Source organism: Phyllobates terribilis, unplaced genomic scaffold (assembly GCF_046119375.1).
Source record: "Phyllobates terribilis strain yellow unplaced genomic scaffold, ASM4611937v1 Scaffold_1__5_contigs__length_1240528914, whole genome shotgun sequence".
NCBI classification, from domain to species: Eukaryota; Metazoa; Chordata; class Amphibia; order Anura; family Dendrobatidae; genus Phyllobates; species Phyllobates terribilis.
Genome location: NW_027362761.1, coordinates 625,065,988 through 625,078,300, shown reverse-complemented (window position 1 = coordinate 625,078,300; position 12,313 = coordinate 625,065,988). Strand labels below are relative to the sequence as shown.

The window sequence follows — 12,313 nt, the reverse complement described above, 5'->3', positions numbered from 1 at the left end:
GTGAAAATAAACAAGTGAGGTGGGATTATATTTGGTTTTGATTAAGCTGCCTAATAATTCTGCACAGTAATAGTTACCTGCGCAAACAGATATCCTCCTAAGATAGCCAAATCTAAAAAAAAACCACTCCAACTTCCAAAAATATTAAGCTTGGATATTTGAGTCTTTTGGGTTGATTGAGAACATAGTTGTTGATCAATAATAAAAATAATCCTCTAAAATACAACTTGTCTAATAATTCTGCACACAGTGTAAATATATATAGATATATACACACACACACATACTGTAGGTATATAGATATATAAAGTTACAGATAACTAGATAACTACACAATTATACTGTATATAATTACAAATAACTAATGATACATTGTACAACACTTTTCATTTATTCTCCAGATCATTACGAGTTCGTAGACACCAAACATGTGTAGGTTCTTTTTTATTTAAGTGGTGAAAAAAATTCTAAAGTTTGCTTAAAAAAAATGGCGCCACTTTCCGAGACCTGTAGCGTCTCCATTTTTCCGGATCTGGGGCTGGGTGAGGGCTTATTTTTTGTGCGCCGAGCTGACATTTTTAATGATACCATTTTGGGGTAGATTGGATGTTTTTATTGCATTTTATTGCAATGTTGTGGCAACCAAAAAAACATAATTCTGGCGTTTAGAATTTTTTTCTCGTTACGCCGTTTACCGGATTAATTCTTTTTTTATGTTGATAGATCGGGCGATTCTGAACGCGGCGATACCAAATATGTGTATGTGGGGTTTATTTTTTATTATTTTATTTTGAATGGGGCGAAAGGCGGGTGATTTAAACTTTTATATTTGTGGCGCCCCTGAGGGTTCGATCGCCACAGGGATGCTGCACTTCTTTAATGGAGTGTAGTGTTCCTCCTCTGAGGTAAGCCCAGTGTGATAGTCGTGACCCAACCTTGCATCCAACACCACACTTCTCCACCAGAGGAAGCTAGTATGCACTAGGCGCTGCTCCCCTGGTTACAGGGAGACTGGGGAACACAAAGTGGTAGGAACCAGTTAGTGGGTGAGGGTGGAGGACTTACAAGTTAGTTACACTTTAAATTTCATATTTAATAAAAAGCCATCTTTGGTCTTGGTCTTTGGCTAGTCTTTTCGGCTGTTAACTGTGCTGTCAAATACTGTGTGTACTGTGACCTCCCTCCAGGAGCGCAGATCCTGTGTGGGCCTGCACCGACAGGGGACACAGCCCTCGTACCCTGGCCTTGGGACGAGAGGTAGGTTGTAGACAAGGAATGTCTCAACCCAGCCAAGGACCAGGATCAAGAAGGCCCGGAGCTTAGGAGTGTGGCTCCACAGCAAATGGATCCCAGGCAGGATGCAGACGAAGCGGTGTACGCCACCTGTCCTCGCCATGCTGATATATTCAGAGGGACTCTGGCTGCAAAAGGGGTACCGGCCCCCGACACCCGACCTTGCTACTCTACGTCCTGGACGGGAAAGCCTGGTTAGGCCCAGAGGATCCCACCGGGCATCGGACGGAGCGGAGCTGCCACCCGTGCCCTTGTTCTGAGAGGAGCTCAGAGGGAGTCCCGGCCTATTTGCACACACACGAACAGGAAAGGATTTGGTCTGTAGTTCAGGAACACTCTGGTGTAAGGTCTCGACTGAACGCTGTACTTACTCGGAGGTTGTCGGACCCCCGTCCCTGGTGACCGCAGGACTCCGCGAGGAGCAGGGAGTCGCCTTCCTCCTGCCATCTAAGTGAGTAAAGCCTTGGAAGTTCACCCCTATGGCCTCCGGACTGTTATTTCTGCGCCACACAGCGGGATGCGGGATCCCTTCTCCTCTACTACTACCCCCTCCATCCTGTCCCTCTGCCCTGAGGCCTTGCTCCGCCTGTGGGGAGTAGTAAGAACTTTAGCCGCCATCACACCATGCCTCAGCGGACTGCAGCGGCGCTGGTGACCCTTCACCAGGCACCACAGGTGGCGTAGTCGTTAATCAGCCACTCAACCCGGACAAGCCCACACCATCTCTTTCTAATGTGACGGCCCTGAGCACGGGTCGGACCCGGGCCACGACTGCATCCCATCTCTCCATCACAGGGCCCGACACCGAGTCCCCCAACACCCAGGGTAAAACACGGACTTTACGAGTAGAGGCGTCACAACCTGGCGTAGTCGACAGGATCGCGTGCCCGCAGCAAAGGAAGAAGTGCCCATTGCTACCAGGTACTGTGTGCCTTACACCTTGAACTGTTGTTTTACACTTAAAATGGCGCCCGCCCAAGAAGAACAGGCGCCATAACGCTATAACAAGACTGTCTTTCAATGCCTCCCATCGTGGGCTGGCTCCCGCTTGGCGCCAAAAATGTGGACTGCCGCTTCCATCAGAGACTGTCCGCGGGGTAATGCCCGTCAAACCGGATGGGCTGAACGAATTCGGGCCTGTCAGCATCCTGCCCAGGAACCGCCCCGAAAGAGGAGGAAGAAGAAAAGCAACAAGGTGCGGCCCTTGTAGTCGGAGCTTGGCAATCAACAGAGGCAGACATGGACGCCTCTGGGGAGCAAGTCCACGCATCAACTGAACCCGGTTCAGGCCCTTCACCCAGCAGAGAGCAAGGTGGCAGCGTATTGACCCCGGGAGATTTTGCATTTCTCCGGCAGGAAACTCCGGGACTCTTGAGAAGGCAAAGAGAGGCCCAGGAGGTGGCGAAGGCTGCGTGGCGCGAGGAGATGCTGCTGCATATCCTTGACCTGCACCAAGGAGTTGAGGTCCCAGGACAAAGTGACACGGTGACAGAGGTCGAGGGCGGCCCAGCGGCGGGTGAGTGTGCAACCCCTGCCCCGGCTGCAGAGCCTACCGTGACTATCCTGGACCTCATGACGGAGTACCTAATTCCCCACGCGGTCACCTGGGAGCAAGCGTTGGCTCTGGAGCTGCAATCGGCAGCCATGAGTGGGGACCTGCGATGCCGCCTAAACCCTGATTCGGAGGTGCCTGAAGCTGCAGAGGAAACTACCGGCTCCAACCCGGACTGGTCCGCCCCTGCAGCGGACCCGCAGCAACCCGTTCTTACCCCGCTACCCACACCAGCGGTAACCTGGCCCGAGGCTGAGGAGTGGGCCTGGGAAAACCAGGGGGGCGACCTGATGGGCTTCCCCCGGGAGACCCGGGCTGAAGCGCGGAGGAGGAGCCAGTGGTGCAGCGATCAGATCTTTCAGCTCGCACGGGAGCAACGTCAGCGGGAGCAGCGCTGCGAGTGCCTCGAGGTGCGTGCTAAAGCTGCTAAATCTCGGGCGCGTCAGGAGGAGGCCACCCGTCCCAGTCCCCGATTAGAAGGCCAGGTCGTCCATTTCCACCCTGAGGCGGGGTGGGGGTTCATCCGGTGTCCCAAGTACCAGGATGATGTGTTCGTCAGCCGGCGAGACGTTGAGCCACGCCTCAAAAAGGGACACCCTGGTCGGAACCTCTTCCCGGGCGATACAGTGACTTTCTCTCGCCACCAGGGGGAGCGATGGTGGTACGCCCTGGACGTGCACAAGGTGTCTGGGAGCGACGCCACCCCGCGCTCAGCCTCAGGGGACCGGATAGCCTCCTTCGGGAGGAATGAGCCCTTTCCAAGGAGTGAGCCCGAGGTTTAAAGCAGCCCCCGGCTGTTTCTGTTTTTGTTTACAAGTTTAAAATTTGACTTTTTTCTATTTGCTTATTTGTTATACCTGGTTTCTAGAGACACGTGTCCCTGCGGAGTGGCTGCAGACAGACTCTTTCCTTTGTAAGTAGTTTGCATCTTTTTAGGTGCTCCATATTGGTTTTATACAAAAACCCCGTATATTTCTACCTCAAGACCTCAGAAGAAAATCCTGTCAGGGTGGCTCTCCGGAAGGTTCAACTCGGGATCTTCATGCCCTATAGCCACCCCAGGGCCCACGTTGGGGGTTTAGGACAGGTCCCTCGCACTTCTGAACTGACTCTGCGTCCTTGCACTTTTACCTGTCTGTTTGCACAAATGTCTCTGGAAAAATGCTATCACTTTTATAATTTTATAATTTTATACTTTTATACTATATATCTTGTTATGCAACGTTTAAGAAATGTGCCTCCCATAAACGGAAGATAGTTTTGTTATATTAAAAAGAAAATTTCCTGGGTGTTACTTCTTTTGCAGCCCGAGGACGTGCTGTGTTTTACCATGGGGGAATGTGGCGCCGCTGAGGGTTCGACCGCCACAGGGATGCTGCACTTCTTTAATGGAGTGTAGTGTTCCTCCTCTGAGGTAAGGACAGTGTGATAGTCGTGACCCAACCTTTGCATCCAACACCATATTTCTCCACCAGAGGGAGCAAATATGCACTAGGTGCTGCTCCCCTGGTTAAAGGGAGACTGGGGAACCAAGAGTTAGGTGAACCAGTTAGTGGGTGAGGGTGGAGGACTTACAAGTTAGTTACACTTTAAATTTCATATTTAATAAAAAGCCATCTTTGGTCTTGGTTTTTGGCTAGTCTTTTCGGCTGTTAACTGTGCTGTCAAATACTGTGTGTGACTGTGACCTCCCTCCGGGAACGCAGATCCTGTGTGGGCCTGCCCCGGCAAGGGACACAGCCCTCGTACCCTGGCCTTGGGACGAGAGGTAGGTTGTAGACAAGGAATGTCTCAACCCGGCCAAGGACCAGGATCAAGAAGGCCCGGAGCTTAGGAGTGTGGCTCCACAGCAAATGGATCCCAGGCAGGATGCAGACGGAGCGGTGTACGCTACCTGTCCTCGCCATGCTGATATATTCAGAGGGAATCTGGCTGCAAAAGGGCTACCAGCCCCTGACACCCGACCTTGCTACTCTACGTCGTGGACGGGAAAGCCCGGTTAGGCCTAGAGGATCCCACCCGGCATCGGACGGAGCGGAGCTGCCACCTGTGCCCTTGTTCTGAGAGGAGTTCAGAGGGAGTCCCGGCCTATTTGCACACACACGGACAGGAAAGGATTTGGTCTGTAGTTCAGGAACACTCTGGTGTAAGGTCTCGACTGAACACTGGACTTACTCGGAGGTTGTCGGACCCCCGTCCTTGGTGACCGCAGGACTCCGTGAGGAGCAGGGATTCGCCTTCCTCTGCCATCTAAGTGAGTAAAGCCTTGGAAGTTCACCCCTATGGCCTCCGGACTGTTATTTCTGCGCCACACAGCGGGATGCGGGATCCCTTCTCCTCTACTACTACCCCCTCCATCCTGTCCCTCTGCCCTGAGGCCTTGCTCCGCTTGTGGGGAGTAGTAATAACTTTGGCCGCCATGACACCGGGCCTCAGCGGACTGTAGCGGCGCTGGTGACCCTTCACCAGGCACCACAGGTGGCGTAGTCGTAAATCAGCCACTCAACCCGGACAAGCCCATACAATCTCTTTCTAATGTGACGGCCCTGAGCACGGGTCGGGCCTGGGCCACGACTGCATCCCATCTCTCCATCACAGGGCCCGACACCGAGTCCCCCATCACCCAGGGTAAAACACGGGCTTTACGAGTAGAGGCATCACATTTTTTTTTATTTTTTTTTAATATTTTTAAAATATTTTTTTTTACACTTTCTGCATGATTCAATAGTCTTCATTGGAGACTAGAAGCAGCAACTGTCTGATCACCTCTGCTACATACAGGCGATGAGCAGATCGCCCCTATGTAGTAGAAATGCTCATATGCTATAAGCGCTGACCACTAGGTGTCCCTCATAGCGATCTTTACATGACAACCACAGGGGTCTGCTGCAGACCCCGGGTTGTCATGCCCATGCATCGGTGACCCACGATTACGTGACGGGGTCATCGATGGGCAGGGTAAGTGACACTATTAAATGCCGCTGTCAGAGATTGACAGAGGCATTTAACATGTTAACAGCCGCGGGTGGTTCGCGATTCCCTCCGCGGCTGTTGTGGGCACATGGCAGCTGTATAAATCAGCTGACATGTGCCCGGCTTAGTGCGGGCTCAGCGCCGGAGCCCGCGCTGATAGGGGGTGCTGACGTGGTGGGTACTATTACTGACCACATCAGAAAGGGGTTAAAATGATCAGATTATTGAGTCCTCCGTTTACACCCCTCAATGTCAATGGCAGCTGGTCCCACCTGCTTCTGTTTGACAATTTCTGTCGTTTGTCTTTTTAGAGAGGAAAGGTCAGAACTTGGAATTTTTAACTCTTCCTATGAAGAAATTGACTTTTGAGTCCTCTCATCCGGTTTATAGCAGATGTGGACTCTCCTGCCTATTTCATAGATTAGATTAGGGGATGACTCTGTTTAGTAGAGTTTGATTTTGGCTTCTGATAAGATTTTACCCTTTCTGATTTTACAAAATGACCTCGATTTATTTTCCTTTCACGATTCTCATGTTTCCTAACAAATTCGCGCACATTTAAGCAAAGAACCTTTTTGTGACGGAACAACATGAAATGTCGAATTTAAAAATGCAAATGTGTTTCCAAAACTTTTTCTCATTTGCTGTAAGTCGCCATTTTTAATGAGAGTTCTGAACAACCGTTCAACCGTGGGCATGAATGTAAATGTACATTCTCTCCTACCAATCCTTAATTCCTGAAGAATATCTATGTCTGGGCATATATTTTATATTATGTCTTAATCTGTCCGTATCATTTAACCATTCATGTGACTCGTTTTCACAAGACATTAACATTAGGCATCTGGAAAATGTCACAGGAAGCCACATTTTAAGCAAATGATTCTTCTCCTGATTGGTTAAATCAAACGTATCAGCAAAGCTCTCAAACATCTCTGAATTTCTACACACATGGATTTTGACATGATTTTGCATAATTTTAACAATTTTTTTCCTAACTTTAATTTGGAGTTGGGCCTCTGTGGCTTCCCAGTTGTCTTCTATTTATAATGGCCTTTGTACGTGAGTTCCACCTACGTCACTTCTCATGTCTTCTCCCACGTTTCCTACTACTTCAGTGCCTTCTACGTCAGTTCCCATGTCAGTCCCTATGTCATCAGACACAAGGTCACCTTCAGTAGCAGTTACGTGTCTCACGTGTTGTTCAATTTCCACATTACAGTCAATATCAGAAACTTCATTGGTGTCCTTTGACACTATTTCTACACAGTCATGTTTGGATTTCAGTGACATAAACGTGTGAAATACATCAACCGACTGTAAAATATTTCACAATTTCTCTATTAAAGGACATCAGCTTAGAATCTAACTTTAGTTTTCCATTTCACATTCTGCATATAAGCTGAGCCATAAAACTTCTCAATTAGACTTGTCTGAAGACATAAATCTTAGTCTACTTTGCTTAGATAAAGAAGTAATCCATTTGTCTTACCTTGAGATATCTCAACTGGTAGTTCCTTTCCTTAGACTACGTTGGGATCTGGTCATCAGCACATCTTATTCCCAGCACGTCTGATACTTGTAGTACGTCTGTTACTTGTAGTAATTTTGGTACTTGTCAATCCATATGGCATATCTGTTATTCCTCACTGTCTGTAAGTTCTGTCTGATCCTTGTGAAGTAATTAAATGTAGTGGAAATTTCTGAGTCTTGGACAACAGGTGTTTCACAACTCTCCTTCCCTGTGTAAAAGGAGAAGGAATCCATGTAAAAGCACAAAAAATCAGGACTGGCTAGCTCTTCAATGTTAAATATACTTATTTTATATATTTATTTATACAGGACTGTTTACCAGATGCGATACTCTAATGAACATGTCACGGTAAATCTTATAAAAAGAAGAATTGCAGCAAAACATAAAATAGTTGAAGTAGTTATAAAGACATTGTCCATTAAGGTTCATCCATGAGTGTCCATCTGGGTTACAGTAGTAGCACGTCTCAGCTATTTACCCATTATATCATACACTTGAGGACCACATGTTTCTGTGTATTTAAGTCCAAAATGCCATATGGTCAGGAACATGAAAAATGAATAACCATAATTAATATTTAACACTCTGACTATTCTGTGTCCACATTACTCTGACGAAATGTCTCTGACTCTTGTCTTCTGTAGAATTGTCACTAAAGGACAAGGAACCTGCGTAAAGATCAGTGATGGCCGCCTCGCCTTACACAACTGTCATCAGGAACTGCACTGGATCTGTGAGAAGAAGCCGCCTCAATGAGGTCAATACATTATGTAATTACTGTACATACCTCCAGACTGTCATCATGGATGAAGATAAACCAAAGGGCATTATATATGGCTTCCATCATGTCTCCTCCTCTTTATACACCAGAGCACACATGGTCCATAGCTTCCATCATGTCCTCTCGTCCTCTCTATACACCAGAGCACACACGGTCCATAGCTTCCATCATGTCCTCTCCTCCTCTCTATACACCAGAGCACACACGGTCCATAGCTTCCATCATGTCCTCTCCTCTCTATACACCAGAGCACACACGGTCCATAGCTTCCATCATGTCCTCTCCTCCTCTCTATACACCAGAGCACACACGGTCCATAGCTTCCATCATGTCCTCTCCTCCTCGCTAGACACCAGAGCACACACGGTCCATAGCTTCCATCATGTCCTCTCCTCTCTATACACCAGAGCACACACGGTCCATAGCTTCCATCATGTCCTCTCCTCTCTATACACCAGAGCACACATGGTCCATAGCTTCCATCATGTCCTCACCTCTCAATACACCAGAGCACACACGGTCCATAGCTTCCATCATGTCCTCTCCTCCTCGCTAGACACCAGAGCACACACGGTCCATAGGTTCCATGGTGTCCTCTCTTCATTCCCCTTAGTAGACACCTAGGAATCCTCATTGATCTCTCGGTTTATTGGCAGCTTAATTTTTACTTTCTATAAACAATAAAGAAAAGAAATATAAGATCTTGAAAGTGTGATGTCTTCGGAGAGAATAGAGGTGGAGCAATAGTGATAATTATATAAGGCAAAAGGACAATTGTTTTCTGCAGATATCCATGGCACTCACTACTTATGTCTAATTCTTAAATGTATTTTCCCTATTGAAAGTCATTGACGCCACTCGGAGTTTACACTTCTTACACTTGGGGATCATACAATTGCTGTGCCGCTCGGGATGTGGTTGGAATCTATTGGGTGGGCTACAGCAGTGCATTAGTATTAGTGGACATCTCATCCCATCTGCATCCGATGAGTGAGCATGGTCGTCACTACTTGTTACTCGCTCAAGCATCACACGGCTCGAGATGTTCGGTACTCGGTGAGTAAATTTTTGAAGCTCGGGCAGATGCTCGGGTCCCCTCCCTGCATGTTTGGCGCTCTTTAGACAGGCAATGAACATGCAGGGATTGCCTGCCACGCACTGTAATGCCGTAGCCATGTTGGTTGTGGCATTGCAGTGATTGGCTGGCCGCACAGCGTCATCAGGTCTATATCAGACCGGGCGCCGCCATGCTCGTCACAGTCACTCCGGGATCAGACAGTGTAGGGAGAGGTGCTGCTGAGCTAGGGAGAGATTTACCAGAATTTAGGTAGGGATTCCACACAATTTTTATTTCTTTTATCTGCAAGAACAGTCCTTGTAAGGGCTCATTTTGATCAATATTAATACTGTTGATAGCAGTAGGTAGGGAGGGATTGTGGAGGGACAGTGTAGGACAGGATAGGGTTCATTGCACGTCCTTTCTGCTGCTGTAACTCATATCTAATAGCCCTTCTCAGGCTACTAATAATCTTTTTGCTTTTAGTCCTGCAAATGTTGTGAAAATAAATATTATACCCCATTTACACTGCTCAAGTTGTGCGTTGAAAGGATAGAGTCAGACTTGGTTGATTGGAATAGCATCGCTATTTAGTGCAAGCACTGGAGATAGTCCATCAGAGGTGTGCTAATTTGCTGCAATACAAATACTGCACAGTTTTATGCTATTTAAACTGCATCAGTTGTGCGTTGAAAACATAAATCCAGACTTGGCCGGTGACCAGTAGCATCGCTATATTGCTACTGCAGTGTAACAGCTCCATCGGAGGTTTACAAATTTTACTGCGATAAGAATCCTGCAATCCTTTTTTTCAGCAGGGAAATATCATATGTAATTTAAAATAGTAAAGACGTGTGGTAAGGGACCTGGAAGTAGACGTGATGCTGATGGTGAGCTCAGAGGCAGAGTGAAACTGCCTGCTGCGGGAGCACAACAAACACCCACATCATGTTGACCTAGCTTCCTGCCCCACTTTCTAGGGGGACGCGGAACACCACTCTTGAAGCCAGGCCAGTGTGAAAAGGTTAATGACCGAAACAAAAACAGATCACCAAAGGTGAAATGCCATCTCCAAATCGCTAAACCAAAAGCCCAAACAGGAGTCTAATGGGTATTTAAAATTAATCAAGCAGGTAAGCAAATAACATAAGAAAAAATATAAAGAGATACCCAAGACTCGTTGGAGATCTATTCAAAATATAATCTTTATTCGTGGTAATATATAATTCTAGATAAAGACATTATGTGAAGAGGTATAGGGAGAAGAGCAGCTAAAACAATAGGGGATACAGGGTGTATAAACCCGAAATAGAGCGACCGCGGCTGAAGCCCCAAATAGGTGTAAATATCACATAAATAAAGATGGCATATAGATGAAATATGTCAGAAATAACTAGATTATTTATGCTGAAGTGAGTTCCATAAGTGGTTGGATCAGAATAAGAACAACCACTGAAGGCACAATACCATGCTGGCTCAGGGTAAGTATACAGGTCTAAGGTGTCTCAATCTATCAGGGTAGAGATGAGAGGCCAAGGGCTGATATATATGAACAGCCTAACATTAGTATAGTCATTAAACAGTATGCTGGCCAGTGCCATGTAAATAGTTACCTTGAGTCATGGTGAAGATCAGGGGCTCGTTATGCGCGGTCTGCAAAACGCCTCGACGCACGTTTCGCCTCAGCTTCGTCAGGAGGCGTGGTTAGAGTAAGAGGTGGGTCCTATTTATGTAAATGCGATGTGTGTGACTACCAATTGGCGCGCTATCCCTCGCGATGCCACGCCCCCGGCGATGACGCGTACCGGCGTGCAGCCCGCGGGATGAGGAGGAGGAACAACGTCATCCCCCCCATCACCAAGGCAACTACGCACAGGCCCCGACGCCGCCGGAGCGCTGCAGCGCGCGAGAGAGAGCACGTCCACAGGTAAACAGACAGAAGGGACTGAGTACAAGCACTAGTGCTTGATACTAACTAATGGCGTCATTGTAGCCAGGGGGTGGCCAATCCCCTGACATCAATGAGGACAAGTAGGAGAACGGGGAGAAATAATAGCAACCTGCCTGAATCAGTAATAGAGAAAAGTATAAGACCAATATCCGGAAACTCATACCGAATACCAGGAGGTCCTGAATGGTGGTCAGGATTAGTAGTCCCCCCAAATGCTAAAGACAATATATCAAGATAAATATACATAATAAATGATAAATCAATAGTCAAATAGATGGCTTAGTACATATACATAAATAAATATGCTACAAATAGAAAGAAGTCATGGTAAGATTAGACAGGATTAGTAATCTCCCAAGTGTTATACACAATATGGCAAAGGTAGATATACATGATGAATAATAAATCAATTAAAAGAGTCAATACACTAGATATAAATACAGTAGTTATATAGATGGCTCGGTACATGTACAAAAGTAGATGGACTACAAGTAGAAAAAGATCTTGATAGGAGGCCATCTAGAGGGATCGTTCAAGAAATATATGATGTATAGTCCATTATTTAGTAGAACGTCAGAGCTTCATGTCTGGGTGGGCAAAACCGATGAAGAAGTAGTCAATAAATGACGAAGCACTAGAAATGTCAAAGAATATAAAATCAATAGTGGATGGATAGAGCACAACATATGAGGAGGAAAAAACAACATAATAGGAACCCATCATTAAAAATAGCGCAATAAAAGAATATTTACAGAAAAGACTTGAAGCTAACAGACTCATTCAGGCCAGAGGGCATGACCGTGTCCAATGTGATAATCCAACGTGTCTCTTTTTGGAGCAATTTTTGTTTAATATTACCTCCCCTAATGCCCATATAAACTCTATCGATGCCTCGAGCTGAAAGGCCCTTAGGGTTACAGCTGTGGGCATCGAAAAAGTGCCTGGGAATAGATTTGAGTTGTTGGGGGTCTGAGCAGGAGGCGGCATTTTTTATATCTCTAATATGTTCCTGAATGCGGATTTTGAGGGGTCTAGTGGTCATTCCTATGTAAACTAGATCACACGGACATCGAATATGATAGACGACCGCTTCCGTTTCGCATGTAATGTGATGTACAATTTTAAAGTTTTTATTCCTACCGGAATCTGAAAATTCACCAGTTTTGGTGATG

General features: G+C 46.7%; 1 protein-coding gene across 6 annotated transcripts in view; it reads left to right on the top strand.

Annotated features, from left to right (window-relative positions):
* The window catches only part of LOC141169838 (killer cell lectin-like receptor subfamily G member 1), a 240,318-nt gene extending 232,006 nt beyond the window's left edge, over window positions 1-8,312 (top strand). For 3 of the 6 annotated variants that reach the window (XM_073655127.1, XM_073655126.1, XM_073655128.1), the window contains one exon: window positions 7,997-8,309. In XM_073655127.1, coding sequence (XP_073511228.1) covers window positions 7,997-8,108 — 112 coding nt within the window. In that variant the 3' untranslated portion in view covers window positions 8,109-8,309. Of the gene's footprint in view, window positions 1-7,996 lie in introns of all 6 variants that reach the window. The other 3 variants (XM_073655129.1, XM_073655125.1, XM_073655124.1) reach the window with 3 other exon arrangements.
* The last annotated feature ends 4,001 nt before the right edge of the window (window positions 8,313-12,313 follow it).